This window comes from Diabrotica undecimpunctata, chromosome 1 (assembly GCF_040954645.1).
Source record: "Diabrotica undecimpunctata isolate CICGRU chromosome 1, icDiaUnde3, whole genome shotgun sequence".
NCBI lineage: Eukaryota > Metazoa > Arthropoda > Insecta > Coleoptera > Chrysomelidae > Diabrotica > Diabrotica undecimpunctata.
Window position 1 is genome coordinate 15,985,577 of NC_092803.1, and position 17,583 is coordinate 16,003,159.

The window sequence follows — 17,583 nt, forward strand, 5'->3', positions numbered from 1 at the left end:
TACTGCTAACTAACTCAACGGTCTCATCAACACTTTCACATAAACGTTTGTCTGTAAATGATTTAAAACAATTAAATATTAATGTTTTTTCATTAACTGTTAAAGGACCAATTTTTCGGCGTTTACACGGCACTTCCAAATTTTCCATAACACTAGTATACACAATAAACTGCACCTTGCAACTGAAGAACCTACTTTTAGTAAACTGTTAAGAATTTTGAATACGCCACTTGGACCTTCCTACAAAATGGAAAAACCCACTATCACATTTTCTGTGGAATAAGTTTAGAAGGTAATTATCTAGTCAATTACTGTCGTAGATTCCTGGAATTAAAGAATTAAATGTTTGATTGTTGAAACCCTTACTTCGTGGAATGCACTCATTTCAGATAAAATAAAACGTTTTATTTTATCTAAAGAATTAAACTTTATTTTGCAAATAGGTAGGTACTTATTAAACTTTTATTGGTTATATATAACCAATAAAATAAACATCTTACATTTCTTGCAAATTCATTAGTACCTGTTAACCTCCATCACTCCGACACTGGCAACCTTATTTAGGGATTAGTAAGCCTCACAACTATTGTATTCTATTCTGCTCCAACCTTTATACCTGGTGGTCATAGTCAATTTAAAATTGTTTTCCTATATAATTCTGTAAACTTGTTGACAAATATCTGTTTTTCATTGAGTCACCCGTATCAACAGTTTAGGGATTTGCATACATAATTTATTGTTTTATTACTCTCTCATACATAAAAATACACTATAATATGTTTCTACATTTTGTCCACAATTCCTCCATATTTTCCCCCGCCTCTAGGCTCTTCATTTTCTCATCCATTTGTCTCCTAATATCTCTCGCCACGGTTTCAATGCGCAGATTATCAACATTAATTCTGTCTTATTTCTTATGTTTATCCTTGTTTAGGTTTCATATTATTCCTCTGATTTTTGCCATTACAAAAAAGTGCTCACTGTCTATGTTTGGACATCGGTAGCTTCTGACTTCCATAGATCGGAAGAATGCCTTGCATCTATTAGGATGTTATTTAATTTGTATCAGGTTAAGGGTTTTGTTGTCAGGGTATTTCCATGTTCCTTTGTGTATCATTTTATGTTTATGGGGAAATCTTGTTCCTCCTACTATCATGGTTGTGGTTTATTATCATGGTTAAATCATGGATTGGCAAAGTTTATTAGTATCAACCCTTCTAAAAAAATTGCGCTTGCCAATTTTTGCGTTAAGTTCCCTAGCAATTCCCTAATCGAAGGACCATTTCTCCCACTGTCGTTTGCCCCGACTCGGCTTCCCACTGGGGTTGGTTTGGTTACCACAATCTTTCACAGAGTTACGCAGGTTACCGGAGTTCACAACGTGGAGGTGAGAGTCGAAATTGAGTAGGAGAGGCTAGTGACACTAATAGGATACAGTGTCATATCATCACTAAGAGATTTAAACCAAACAGAAAAAATATAGATTTCAAAAACCTTTTAGTTGCGGTTACCCAAAATAAAAGTAAAACTAAATTTAAAAATCGACTTGTCTCGCAGTTTGTGCAAATTTTAAGGTTTCCAATCCAAATGTTAACACTGTATGTACATTTGGTCGACTTCCATTGAATATCATTGATTTGCGCCAAATGTATGCAACTTACAGTGCAATAATTGTATACAATGAATCACAACTTAACCGATTTTTTGTTGATGGCCAATTGAAATTTGCCCGAAGTTAAAGACGTATATGTTTATCAATCCTGTCCATAGAAGTTTTAACTTCAAAAACTGCTCCTTGAAAAGGGTCTCTTATGAAGTAACTCTCATTTTTTTGAATTTTGTATTTTGTTTAATAAAAGAATAACATTATAAATCTCTATTGTAGCTTAAAAAATTAATGCGGCAACCACCCATAATTAGTAGATATTCGAACCATACATAAACAGTAGAAATAATCTGGGAAAAATAAGGAAAATCGAATACGTCTTTTGTTTTTATTTATATTAATTTTAATGTAATAAGAAGAAAATACAGGTGAACATTTTAACTGGAAATAAATATATTTATACATGATTGTGATAGAGTGTAACCTTAATAAAACAAATTCTCCGATTTATTGTTAATTTGAGTTGTTTATATTTGAGTATTTCCTGAAAAACACAATTTCATCATTGTGATCATATTTGGGCGTTCAGTCCTTAATCGTGCTGTTCCACAACGTTGTATTCAGTTACTTAGAATTTCCAGTGGGCATCCAGCAGATTGTAACTTCTATCTTACTGAACCTTGATCTGTCCGTATTATTATACCTATTGGTTTTGCAGTTGAGATTCTTTCATACCTAATTTTTATACTCCTTTTTTGTTTAAACTAACTAAGGACCCTGCTTATCGATTATAAGTTGACAATGGTAGGTACACTTCGAAAAAATAAAAAGGAGATCCCCAAAGATTTCATGCCACATAAAAAAGAGAAGCTAGGAGTTGGATTTTTGGCTTTACGGAGGAAATGACTATGGTTTCGAATGTGCCGATGTCGTATTATATACAGTGATGAGTGTCTTACCACCCGGCTTTTTAACGTAAGAGATAGAAAACACAGTTACCTTGTGAAATAAAAAGAGATGAAACTCGTAGAGGTGAGAAATAATCGGAAAAACCTATAATTTATATTACATTACATTACATTACCACTAACGATAGTCTCACACCATTAGACGTTATATTCGAGCTAAATCATCTCGGTCATAATTATTATGAGTAACGTCGAATGTGTAACGTATTTCCATTTTTAATTTCGCATAAAGTAAAAACTGATTGACCACAATAAAGCAAAAATGTGTAGTGATTATTTAATCTAAAATTTTAAATTATTAACCAAGAATAATTTCTACTATGATTTGAGGAGTTTCATACACTCTTGTCACGGAATAATTATAAATCCTTCGTGGATTAGTGGTAAGAATTCGACATTGCGATACAGACATCGCAGACGATTAGAGTTCAAAACCCACATGTGGTTTTCTTTTTTTTTTTTTTAATAATTTGAAATTATGCAAAGATCGTTTTGCTTTGAATCCCTAAACAAAACTAAACAAAAACTAAAGTTAAAACAAAAAATCTTATTGACAAAATAGTATCGTCGTACTTTCGAAAATAAAGTAAAAACTTTTAAAGAATGTTTAAATAAGTAAAAATTCTACAAAAATAAAAAAATATCCGTGGCCACTAATCAATCGATTAGGAAAAGTCGCACTGAGATATTCACTGACGATGCGAGAATTATGTGCAGGACAACCATCGTGTTGAAATCATATGGAATCGAAAGGTATTGGTAAATTACAAAGGGCTGGGACAATTACATTTTGCAGAAGTTCCAAGTATTTCCGCCCAGTCAACATACCGTCTATAAAAAATGGACCAATGACATGATTCCCTATTATGCCTCCCCAAACATTTACTTTTCGAAGACGCTGAGTACGAGCGACATAAATCTGACGAGGATTTCCTCGAGATCAATACCTAGCATTGATTGAATTGTGACGACCATGCAATGAAAACGTACACTCATCGGTGAACAAAACGTTCTCTAAAAAATTTTCATCTTGATGTGACATTTCCATTGCAGTTTGACAAAATTCTAAACGTCTATATTGATCCCCAGGAAATTGTTCGTTGGATTTATGAAGTTTATAGGGACGGTATCGATGTCTTTACAAAATTTCACCTACTCTAAATCTTGGAATTCCACATTGTTCTCCGAGACGAGGTGTTGATTGGGTAGGATTTTGCTCAATACTTGCACAAATCAAAGTGTCCCTTAGTTCCAAATCTGGATTTACCTCCCTTCGTCTGCGAACTCCTCTTGGATCGAACACGAAGTAAAAAAATTACGTATAATAGACTGAATTGTTGATCGTGCTGGAGCCGGCCTATTTGGAAACATATTTACAAATTGTTGTCTGATAATCCATTCACATGCCAGACAACAATTTGCACTTTTTCCTCGACCGTTAAAATCCTTTTCACGAATTGTTTTTTCAATAAAAAGTTTCTGTTTACCGTAAAAAACACTTCTCGATGTGTTATTATTTGATAACTTGAAGGCTTGATGATTTGGTTAGCTATAAAGCAGGTAGCTGTTCGCGCGCATCCATTCCAATGTCGTCAATTGTTTTGAAAATCATTACCTGTACAGAGAAATTGATATTAACACTGAGAATTTAGTGATGGATTTGACATTAAACAGTCTTCAATGGATTATTTTCCATTCACAACTGAAGACTGTAAAACTGGAATTGAATTTGAAATATTTTGTATTTCTATTTTATAACATTGAAATAAGAATAAATTGTAAATAATGAGTTTTTCGAAAACTTGTTACCTAATATGTATCATATTTTCTATTATTTTTGATTGAGTAAATCAAAAATTTTACCCTTGGTGTGAATTGAACCCCAGTGTTCTTATCGATAGACAACGTCTCTAACTATTACACCAATTCTAGATACAATAATTGTTTTCGGACTGATCATACCTATTTAGTTTAGTCAAATATTTCAGTTGAGGTATTTTTATTATTAAATAAACTTAAAGATTTATAATTTAAAATCGCTACTAATTAATGTTTTTTACTCTAATATATTTTAATATATTTAATCATTTATTCTAACATCAATTATTAAAATAAAATATTTTCGAGGTCATCCGTATAATTATGACTGAAGTCAAATAGACACGTCTAAGAACTATCCTTATCTCGTACTATCTCACAACTTAATCTGTCTTCTATCCTTTCCGCTATTTTGCCGGGTGGTAAGACACTCATCACTGTATACTAAAGCAATGCTTTAGTTATATATAAATCTAATACAAACAATACAAGACCAACTCAAAGAAGAACATTTTTGAAGCAATTGTCACAAGAACTCGTAAAAAATGTTCAGTTAACTCACAGTTCCTCTCAATATATCCCGAAAAATTTACGAAAGCGTATTCAACGGCAGCAAAATATATCTGAACAAGTAGTGCTCCAATCTAATGTATCTGGACCATCCCGTGGGAGATGTGGAAAGTTCCCAACGAAAAATAATAATAAATAATCAGTTAATAATTTATCAATAAAACGTTTCACATTTAAATAAGCCAATTTCTATTGCTTTTAACACAAATCGGTCATATTGACCACAGGCGCCTAATTATGTGTTTTTTCGTGACGCGACTAGTTAAGGGTTAAGGATGCTGTTGAAAATGACTACCTTCCCGAATCACTAGGTAATAATTCCGTACATTTCCAAATGTAGAAGACACAGATTTAGAGTGTAATATTGTTGTATTGTATGTAAGTGTATTTATTATTCCGATTGCACAATTATCTGAAAAGTTATTATATTTCGAGATAGTTCATAAGATTATGTATTCTATTTGTGCAACTTTGTTGGTCTTAATTCGTTCAACAGTTCTCAATTTCAATTCCTCAATCAATTTTTTGACCTCATTGACTTTCTCAATTTTTGCATTAAAGCCCCCCATTAATATATCTATGTATAATGTAGACTATTTCTTAACGGCAAAAAAATTGCGACGATAGACCTTTTGGTGTGATAAAAAAAACTAAAATTATCCAATTATGTTCTGATTTAAACTTTAATCAAAATAATTTGTTTTTTTTTAGGTTACACCCTCGATGCCAGTTGTTACATTCTTAAAAATATTCATTAGAAAAACATGGAAGTCAGTTCTGGAAGATATTACTTGCTCTCTTAGACTGAACTCTCGTATATAACAATTTGTAGCACTTGTTGAGGTTTGTGTTCTGTAGCATTAGCAGTGAGATCACGGATGGCAGCTTCTATAGCGTTTTCCCATTCTTGTTCTTTTATCTTCTTGCCCTTTTTGCCTCCCGACAGTTTTGGCATGGTAACCTAAAAGGAAAAATCGGTTTGAATGTAAGCAATAAATAAATATTTAAATGATATCACTAAAACTAGATCGAAACACCGTGTAAATATACAAGGAAAATATGCAGAGTAGAACAACCAACTGGAATAATTTCCATAATTAATAAATGGAGTCATGTTTAAAAAAACGCTCGGGCACGTCGATTGGTATCTTTAGTGGCGCATTTTTTTTTTAATAAATCCATGCAGAGTATAAGCCGCTTAGACCTGGAAATTTTTTATATCATAATAGCATTGAAAGCTCCTCCCACTCTGATAGCGCGTGTTTCTATGATTTATCGTTGATTAAAATCATCACCGTTTTTCTCTGTTTTTCAGAAACTAAAAATGGCTACCATATTTTTCGTAGACTAAATTTTTGTGCAGCAGAGTATCTGTCGCTTGGGCGTGAGAAAATTTTAAACCTCAATAGCATTGCAAGCTCCTCCCATTTTCACGTCACATGCTTGTTTCTTTAAATTATCGTTGACTGAAATCGTCACCGTTTTTATCTCTTTTAGGAACTAAAAATGGGAGCAATATTTTTCTCAGAAATTTTAGTACAGCAGAGTATATGCCGCTCGGGCCGGGGAACATTTTGCATCTCAATAACAATGCAAGCTTCTCCCACTCTGACGTCACACGCTTGTTTGTTCACGTCACTGTATTTTTCGCAGTCTAAATTTTTATGGACTAAAAATGGAGTCATCTGTCAAATGTCTTTTGAATTATGTACATATAAACATAGATTGTATGATCAGTTAATCTAAGAGCCCACAAATAACATTAAAAATTAATGGATTTTTAATGTAATGTTGGAAAAATAGATTTTTTTGTCAGCGATTTCTAAAAAAATAAAAATAAATTTTTAAATAAGTTTTTTACAATACTAATTATTATCACGTCACATAAATTTAAATAAGTAAGTGTTTCTCCTAGCTTCATTTTTTGATCTATTTTTGTAGTTTCCTTGAAGTTTTTAATGTATTTTTTTAACTTATAACTTTATTACAACTAAAATCATTGTAATTGACATTGGTTTACTTCTTTATATTACTTCACAGTCATTAGAACTGAAAGAAATGCAGAAATATTGCAGGAAATGTTTTCTATTAAAAGATCGAAATAGTATTTTCATTCTTCTCTCTCTCTATCTATCCCTTTCTTTTTCTCTCCAATGGCGGTACGCCCAAATCGAGCCTTGGTCTTCTCCAAACTATGCCTCCAACCTTGCCGATCCTCTCAAGGTTCTCACGTCTAGCAAATTTTGCACGTCCGCTACCACTTCATCCTCCTACCTTTTCCGTGACCTTTCTTTTCTAGGACTCTTTTTTGCAATCTTTCAGTCTTCATTCTCACTACATGACTAGCCCATCGAAGTCTCTGAAGTCTATCGGATTCTGAGATCGATGCCTCTTTGAACATCTGGTAAAGTTCATGGTTGTACCAGGATCTCCATACTCCGTTTTCGTAAATAGGTCTAAATATCTTTCTTGGGACTTTTCTGTCAAATACTTTCAGCTTTTGTTTTGTGTCTTGTATCATTACCCATGTCTCGCATCCATAAGATACTATTGATTTGATAATAGTTTTCTGGACCTCGATTTTCGATCTCCAGTGTTTGTTTTTGTAGCGGAATACACGGGCGAGTGAAAAGTAAGCTTTGTTTCCCTTTACAATTCTTCTTTGAATTTTTGGTTCTTCTGTTTCATCTGTGTTTAATAGAACTCCCAAATATGTGAAACTTTCTTCAGTTTCAATATCGTCCTCTAATTGAACTGGAAGCCTGTTTACCCTAGCTCTTGCCTGTGTTCCTGTGTTAGTTGTTTTGTCTTTTGAATATTTATTTATAGTCTGGTCTCTTCTGCCCCTGTCTTTAATTGTGAATATATTTTTGCCGCCTTTTCTGCTCTGCGAGACATAATGCTAATGTCATCGGCATAGGCGGCAATCTGTATTGATTTATTTGTTAGGAGATTACCTTTTCCTATATGCAGCTGTCTTATCACATCTTTAAGAGTCAGGTTGAATAGTGTCGGTGCTAGCCCGTATCTTTGTTTTAATCCGTTGATTGAAAAGTTTTCCGTGAGCTTATTTTGTACTCTGACAGTTGCTGTTGACGAGTCCATTGTTACTTTTACTTCTTCTTTCTCCTTGATCAATATTCTCAATTACAGTGATCTTTCGACTTTACGATTTAATGATTGTATACCAATAGCTGAGTATTTACAACTGAGCATTTACTGACGATCATGTATTTGGTTTTTTTATATTCAGGCCTAGCCCCTTATAGTTGACTTAATTCTGTTATGCGTGTCATTAATATTTCCCTTTCATAGAAGCTAAAAATATAAATGTATCGTCTACATGTCTGATGTTGTGTATTACTAGAATATCCTACGGTTTGACATCTTGTTGACATATTCTATGGCATGCCTAAAAATTTGTTCGGAGTATACATTAAAGAAAAGAGGAGACAATGTGCTTACGAGTTCTGCTAATTCTCCCTTATTATCTTTATTTCATACGCCATAGTTGTCCATATAGTTGTCAACTTCTTTAGATATTAATTTTTCTTGCTTGAACTCTTAGCAGTTTCTGCCATTGATGTTTTACCACGTCTTTTTTCGTGAATATATTAGTTTTTTAGCCCCTGTAATCAATTAACCAATGAAATTAAGAAGAAAACAAGCTTGCATACTAAAAATACTATTGTTGAGTTGACATAGTATTTTCAACGATGACTGATGACGAACATAAAGTAAAAGATTTGCTACCCATATTAAAAATATATTTAGACTTAATTGCAGTAAAGATAATGATCAAAAGGGGAGAAAATCATCTACGACAGGTAGGTCAACATAACAATTAAGATAATAGAAAAATCAGAAGAAAAGGAAACGTGTGTCTATTCTCCTAACTGCAATTCAGATTCTGAAAAAAATTTGGCATAAAAGTTTAGTTTACCAAATAATTAAATTTGTCTCTATTCAACCCCCAAAAATTAACAGGAGGCATCTCTATAGATTTAAAAGTGTTTAAGACAGCAGATCTATAAGAAAATGTGCTCTAAAAAAGCCTTGATCTTCACAACATTTACCAGTTAAACAAAACATAACTCAAAACATTATTTACCACTGTCAAGACTTTCATCAGGTCCTGTTGGAAAGCCAGAACGTCAAGTCCCGGAGCATTTTCAGCGAACTTCCTGAAATTCTCAGCTAGCGGACCTCTGAGGGCTTGCAGTTGTCTCCAGGAGTGCGCGTACTGTCTTCTGACCAACTCTATGATTGTTGAGGTTAAAGCTAAGCCTACCAGGATGTATAAGGTACAAAGTAGCATATACTTGGGCTGTTCTGAAAAGAAAATTATAATTGTTTAGCTTAAATATAGCTCTATTAGACATATTTTAAATCGCCAACGCTAAAAAAGTTTAATACAAATAATATACGTAAGATCAATAATATATGTATATATATATATATATATATATATATATATATATATACATATATATATATATATTTATATATATATATATATATATACATATATATATATATTTATATATATATATATATATATATATATATACATATATATATATATATATATATATATATATATATATATATATATATATATATATATATATATATCTAAAAACTATATTTATAAATAAAATACAAAATAAAAACCGGTTTGAGTTTAATAATCATATACTTATAACTTCGGTAAGTATACCAGCCGCTAATGTTTTGCTCTTTTTTTGCAATGGTTTTCAATGAACTCTTAGAGTTGTTGATCTCTCGGCATAACTCGTATGTCTCTCATATCTCTGTTTATATGAATATAGATTAAATCATTATATACGCTATATTCTCTAGCCGTTCTTTCGGCTATAAAGAAATTGCCAATACGTTTTTTTTTAGAAAGTCCCACTAAGTCAGAAGTCAATTAACCTTTTTGTCGTTAGATGTAGTCTTGCAAGTTTCATATACTGGAAACTCTAAAAAGGGGCTAATTTTTTAAAATTATTATTAAATTTTTGTCATCACTACGAGTTAGAAAAATCACAGTATGAAAAGTGACTTGAAAGTCTTACAAGTAAGAGTATGGTGTTGGTATCTATGTTTAAAAAAGAGTGCATACTTTTCCATCAGAGGGGAGAATTATATTATGAGGTGATTTTGATACATATATGGGTCAATTCAAGAGAGCATATGGAAATTATATATGGAGGACTAGGTTTTGGAACTAAGAGTGATACTTTGGTGATGGTAATCGAAATAATATTGGAACTAACATTAGAATAATATATAGCGATCGTTAATACATTTCTACAAAATAAAGAAAGTAGACTTATTACACAAAAAATTTGACGAAATTATCATTAAATAAACTATTTTATGACAAGAAAAAATATCTTCTTCCCATCTTGTTCCTTTTTGTATGTAGGCTTTAAAGCCTGTTTCTTCTTCAATATTAGCCTTCTAAATTGTTTAAATTATCGCACCATCTTTTTCTTGGTCTGCCAAAACTTCTTCGTCCGTTTGGTGATTTATCTCGTGCTGTTCGTACTATCTTATCCTCTACCATTTTACTAAAGTGTTCGTTCCACTCCTATTTCCGTTTTGTCACCCATCCATTTATGTCTTCTATATTGCATGCTCTTCTTATGTTTTCACTTCTCTCCCTATCCAACAAACTTTTGCCTGATATTCGTCGGAGTATTTTCATCTCTGTTGTTTCTAGTAGTCGTCTCGTTTTAGATGTGTCAGGTCTTGTCTCCGCCGTGTATGTTAATATAGGTCTAATTGCTGCTTTATAGATTCTTGTTTTTATGTCGAGTCTTAGGTGTTTCTTCTTCCAGATTGTATCATTAAGAGATTCCGTCGCTTTACTTGCTTTTAAGCTTTGTTGTCGTACAAGAAAAAAAGATATATGCGAATATAAAGACAGCCAGCTAATATTCAGTCCAACAACGTAAGTTGCTTATACTTGACATTAAAGTAAGAAGTGAAATAAAATCAAAATATTGGATATAGCCATACAAGAACAAATGGTGGATGTTGTCATAGAAGAAAGAAGGTTTATTTAGGGCAGAAATAATAGAAAAATGGGCAGGATCATGAAAAGGATTCCTAGTATAATTTACGGAAAAATATGGCTCGTACTATTAAAGATACTGCATATCATGAAAATATGGGGGAGAGTAATTAACAGACGCATACTTGAGGAAATCAAAATATCCAAAAATCAGTTTGGGTCTAAAGAGCCTTTGGATGAAGGCAAATCAACATTTTTGCTTGGAAGAAAGAAAGGAAGGAATACATAGTTTCTTGAGATGCCCCGTTGTGGTGTTTTATGAAGAAAAGGGTCCTTGTGAGAAGATGAAGATCGTAAGGGTTTATAATAAAGTGGCTTTTGGCCTATTTTATTGCGATTTTTTCAGATCTATTGTTGTTCTAGATCATTAAGAGGGTACACGCAAACTGGTCACCAGTTAGCTTAAATTCACTCGTAGATCATAAAAACTCATCACCCCAATAAAGTCGTCTTCTATTAAGTTTTTAGCTTTACCTATATTTTAGATATTTTTAACAAACAACAAATTTACCAAGTATCCAAAATCGCTTATTACTTCCAAAAAAGTTAAATAACACCAAAACTGTAACACTTACACCGAATGTATGCTCAAGAAAGTGCCCCTAGAATTCAACGAGAAATTGAAAAATGCAGTGCAAATCCAAAAAAGAAATTGAGGACTATTTATGATATATTAGATACTATTTTAATGGGAATAAGCCACAATTGAAGGTTAAAATAAGTTTATTGACGTTTCAATTTCCATATCGAAAATGGTTCTCAAAACACAAACAAAAAACGTTTGTCATGACTTTTTGTTCATTAAAAAATAACAAAAGGATAGTTTTGTTTTAAATTTTTCATTTCAATTCTTTGAGCTCACTTACGAGGAGAAACTTAGGGATGGCACCCATTTCATTTTATTTTTAAAGATAATACAAACAACTTCTATATGAATTTTGAAAAACCGCACCCACACTATCGAGCAGAAGGACCTAGATTGTTAGTATACTTGAGTAAATAGTTTGCTCAGGTTACAGTATTACAAGCGTTTGGTAAAGGTAAGTCTGACCAAGACCAATCAACACGCTCCATTTTCTGTGGAACAAATTAGCTGGAGATAGTGAAAATCCGCACCTAGATTTTTTACTATTGTGAGTATTATCATAATGTTTTTTTCTTAAACTTGTAATATATTATAGTTTTTAGGTATCTGCTACAGTATTAAGGCAACTAATTCATTATATATAATGAAATCTACAATAAGTTGATATTTAGTGATATTTTTGATTATTTTGAAGTTCGTTGTGAACATATATAAAGTCGTCACATGGTAAAATGTTTCCATTAGATAACTTACTAAATCACTTTTATAATAGCAACAACTTTTTCAATTGGTTTGCTATCGAGGAGTCGTTTCCTAACTTTTTTATAAGATATATTTTCTATAAAGAGAATCGGCAAAATAAATGGCACAGTAGAATAGTTTAAGAAGTTTTATGGAATATAAATATATTTTTATGTTATAGGTAGGTGGGACATACTAAACTTTTTTATTTATTAGGTGTCTCAAAATATATAAATATATCGAAAAATAAGATGAACAAACAAGGGGCAAAGAACGCAAAAATATTTGAAATAAATTAGACTGATATCTGAAAATTACTGTATCTAATTTTTCTTTAAAAAGACAACACCACTCAAACATGACAGTAAAATTCAGAAAGGAAATTATATCGCTACCTCCGAAAATAAAAAAAAATATATATTTATATAAACTAGGGTATTTTTTTCCAAAAGTTTATAAAGCTTAATAATATTTTCAAAGAAAATAATAACGTTATTTTCTTTTTATGTTTATTTTCGTTCCTTAACAATCTCCTAGGGAAATTTTTGGGGAAATATCACTCATGCATTTATTCCTATAGATTCGTATATTGGTATTGATATGAGCTCAATAAAGTTAACATAATATGCCGCGCCTGCAGTTTATCTGCAGTATCTAGCAGGAAATGGGAGTTAAAATGTATCTTTAATGTGCGTATTGTAAGCGATCGCTCCCTAAGGATCCTGATAAGGTAATCAAATTGATGATTTAATACGCCTTTGTGGGATGCACTTCACATAATTGCATTTATATATATATATATATATATATATATATATATATATATATATATATATATATATATATATATATATATATATATATATATATATATATATATATATATTGTGACGATTGGGGTTTATAGAAAATAATTTATAAGTTATATACTACATAATATTAGATATAAAAAAGTATTTGATTATTTTAAATAAGTTATATACTAGAGAAATTTATAAAAATATATTTATGTGAGGGCATTTTAAGAAATTAGCATATAATAATTGTAAAAAGTTGTATTTTAGTAATTATAATATGGTAGATACATTTAAGTGAGCCATGTGACTAGGCAACCAACTATACAAACTCTGTCTCCAAGTTGACATTTTAGGAAATAATTGGAAATATAAAGTGGGGTTATAATAATATATTGTTTGAAATGTGTATTTTATTAAATTAGAGTGTTAGTTACTAATTTGAATGTTTATTCTGATCTGAAAAGCCTAAATGTCAACAAAATTATCAATGGCACATTAACGAATTCTCCAGAGTGCAGAATTTGACCTGTGTTTATGTTGGAACATTCTGGAATAATGATTATGGCGGTGGATCGAACAGATATTTTTTTCGAGAACATCTATATAGAAGTTAATAGAACGAATGGAACATGATCTCTTACCAGATGGTTCTGGAATATCCAAAAGGATATAAATACCCGTGATTTGGATTCAAGAAGGAAGTTTTTAGCAGTTTTTAGTCAGAAGTCAAGCAGTTTATTATGAAAGTTAGTAGAAGATAGACACAAATTAGTTAGTGAAGTCAATTGTTCACAGTTTTAGTAAGTCAGTCAAGCAGTTTAATAAGAAATATGAAAGTTAGTTGGAGATAGTCCAATTGTTTAATATAGTGAGTTAAATGAAGATTAAAAATTATGCATATATTTAATGCACATTTATAATTATACACAAATAATTATTGAAGATTATAAAAGTATATTAGAAGAATATTGGATGGACATTGGAAGGAATTAAAATTATATTATGATAGGAGATTAGTATAAATCAACTTATAATAATTGGATATTGGTATATTGAAAAGAAGAATAAATATAAATGGTGTTTGCTGGTGGTGTATAAATGCTGGTGAAGAAAACTATATCTTAAATTGGTAGAAGCTGATAATTGGAAAAAGTAATTTCACAAAAACAAGGATAACCGAAGTACGAAGACATTCAGTGGTGATTAGAATCTATATAGTGGAAAACAGTTCATTTAGACATTCAGTGAAAGAAAGGTACAAAATTTTGTTAATATAATTTAGTTAATGTCATAACAATTTCAATTTTGAAGATAGTTTGTTTAAATTTTACATTGTCTATAGAATTTAATTAGTTTTATAAGAGTATCAATTTAAAGATAGTTTATTTTAAATTTACATTGGCTAGGTTAGATATATATGTGTGTTTCATAATAGTTATAATAAAGATAATTTAAAAAAAAAAGTACTTACAAACTAATTCTTTGAGAACCGCGATAAAAACCCTATATTATTAAAAATACTCATTGCTCATCATTCAAACAAAAAACACATCATAACAATTTGGCACCCAACGCGGTGGCTCTCTATTTAAAAGAATTAGTTTGGGAAGATAAGTGCTCTCATATAATTAAATTAATTTTCATTAGAAAGCAAAAATTATAGAATTTATTTTTAATTATATTTGAACAAGTAAAGTCTCAAAATGTCTCAAGGAAAGAAAGGTACAAGAAGCAAAAAGAATGAAGAAGATGTGGAAGTAGAAACACAACCTATACAAGAGGAGAGTTTAGTTCAAGTTCCACAAGATACTGCAGAAATGAATCCAGAAAGAGAGGAAAATGTCAATATGGCAGCTTTGATGTCATTAATGATGCAGATGAACAAGACAATGGAAGAGAATTCAAAAGAAATCAAAGAAGACATGAAAAAAATGGAACAGAAAATGGAAGAGAATACGAAAAAATTGGAAGAGAATTCAAAAGAAGTCAAAGAAGACATGAAAAAAATGGAACAGAAATTGGAAGAGAATTATAGAAAATTAGAAAAGAAAATAGAAGATAATAATAATAAAATTGTAAAACAAATGGATAAAAAACTTGAAGCTGTAGAGAAAAAAGTAGCAAATGAAATAAAAAGTATACGGAATGACTACAAGAAAAGGATAGACAATGAGAGGACAGAAGTAAAGAGGATTATTCAAGATAATAAGATAGATATAGAACAGAAAATAGAGTTACAGAAATGTAACTTAGAAGTAAAAATTAACGAAGACAGGAGAAACACAGAAGAAAAATTAGACGATATACAACAAAATATCCAAATAAATTGTAATCAAATAAGAAATGTGGAACAGAGAATAGATGATATTTCACAAATGAGAGACATAGGGAGACCTTACTTAAATTTAACAAATGAGACTGGGATTAAATTCTCTGGTAATATAAAAAATTTGCATCCTAGAGTATACATAAATAGTTTAAAACATAAATTAAGATTGGTGAATAATATTAATGATATTAAAGATTATATTAGAGTGACATTAAATGACAATGCAGCAACTTGGTTTGCTAGTATTGAGAATGATTTAGATAATTTTCAAACATTTGAAAATAAATTTTTAAATTATTATTGGGGTGAATTAGAGCAAGCCAAGTTTAGAGAAATTCTATATTTTGGAAAGTATAATCAAAATTTAAAATCAAATATGGTAGATTATGCATTGAAATTGATAACAGTTGCAAAATATTTAGAACCACCACTTAGAGAGGATGAAACAGTCAAATGTATCTAGACATTTTGATGCTGATGTTGTGCAAACCGTAACTGTACAAAATATTCAAACAATAGATAGTTTTATTAATTTTATTCAAAGAATACAAAGAGGCAATATGACAAGTAATAATAACAACAGAAAAAACAATAATAACTTTCAATATAATAAAAATGATAATCAACAATATAGACAATCATATAATAGATATGGTAATAATTTACAAAATTTTAATAATAATAACAGTAATTATAATAGACAACATTTTAATAACAGTACTAATAATAATAGACAAGATTTTAACAATAGAAGAAATACAGAGCGACCTAACTATAACAGACAGGTAAATTGTGTTCGAAGGAATAGAAGCTGCGAAGACAGGGAACGAAATAGTACAAGGCAAGAAAATGTGAGTAGAAGTCATAGTAGGGAAAGACATAGTACATCAGATCCAAGTGGTCAGATACAATCTGACAACTCTAACAATCAAAATTTTGTGCAGTAAACTTTCTGAATTACAAGTTAGGCCATTGCTATTATGAAAAACCTTCTGAATTTATTTCTTTAGATGAAGAGAAAATTATTGAATCTATTAATTTAATTTATATAAATGCTTTGGCCAAAAATAAAATGATTAAAATTATGATAGATACTGGTTTAGAAAGTACATTAGTCTCGGAGAATTTTATTTTTAATACATTAAAATTATCAGATATAATAAAGATTCCAAAAATTAAAATTGTTGGTGCAAATAATAAGAAGTTGGGTGAAATTGATAAACTAGCCAATTTTAAAATTAATATTCTTAATAAAGAAATTAATATGCAAGGATTTATTGTCAAGGATTTATGTGTTGATATATTAATGGGAAATGATGAATTGGAAAAGAAGAAAGTAAAGATAGATTTTGAAAAAAAAATGGTAACTTTGGAAGGGCAAATAATTAAATTTATGCAGAAAGATGAGGTGGAAGAAGGAATAAGCGTTGATAGGATATTATTAAAAGAAAATAATGATGTTTATGAAGAAGAAATGTATTTTGATGATAGGGATATGTCCCAAAAGAATGTAAAGAATAATTATTGTAGTGAATATTTAAGGAATGGAAATTTTAAGCAGATGGATGCCTACGAGGCGGAGTGCGTTAAATTGGAAGCAAGGAATAATGAGTACATAATGAAGAATAATGTTATTTGTAAAGAAGAAGATATGATGAAAGTTTTAAATTGCCCTGAAGAATATAAATCAATAGTCATTTCCATATTGCAGCAACACAAGGGACTTGTCAATAAAGAAAATAGAATTGCACAAAATTATATCCATAGTATAAAAGTTAAAGAAGAAAAAGATTTTAAAACAAAATCATACCCAATACCATATAAATACAAAGAAGAAGTAAACAAAACAATTAATAATATGTTAGAAGATGGAATACTAGGAAGAATTACAGAAATGTCATTTTTCACTAAAATCGATTTACAGCATAGTTTTTGGTTAATACCTCTAGAAAGAAAAAGTAGACAGTATACAGGATTTCAGATAGATGGAATAGTATATCAATTCAAAGTACTACCATTTGGACTTCAATCATCTTGCAGTGTTCTATGTAGATGTCTTCATGATATTTTGGATCAATATGAA

General features: G+C 30.5%; 1 protein-coding gene across 2 annotated transcripts in view; it reads right to left on the reverse strand.

Moving 5' to 3' along the window:
* Positions 1-3,945: 3,945 nt before the first annotated feature.
* Positions 3,946-17,583, reverse strand: part of LOC140445311 (TWiK family of potassium channels protein 7) — a 213,027-nt gene continuing 199,389 nt past the window's right edge. Inside the window, exons 5-6 of one of the 2 annotated variants that reach the window (XM_072537289.1) lie at positions 9,074-9,294; positions 3,946-5,923 (exon numbers count right to left, since the gene is read on the reverse strand). In XM_072537289.1, coding sequence (XP_072393390.1) covers positions 5,762-5,923; positions 9,074-9,294 — 383 coding nt within the window. In that variant the 3' untranslated portion in view covers positions 3,946-5,761. The remainder of the gene's footprint in view (positions 5,924-9,073; positions 9,295-17,583) is intronic. The other variant, XM_072537280.1, reaches the window with a different exon arrangement.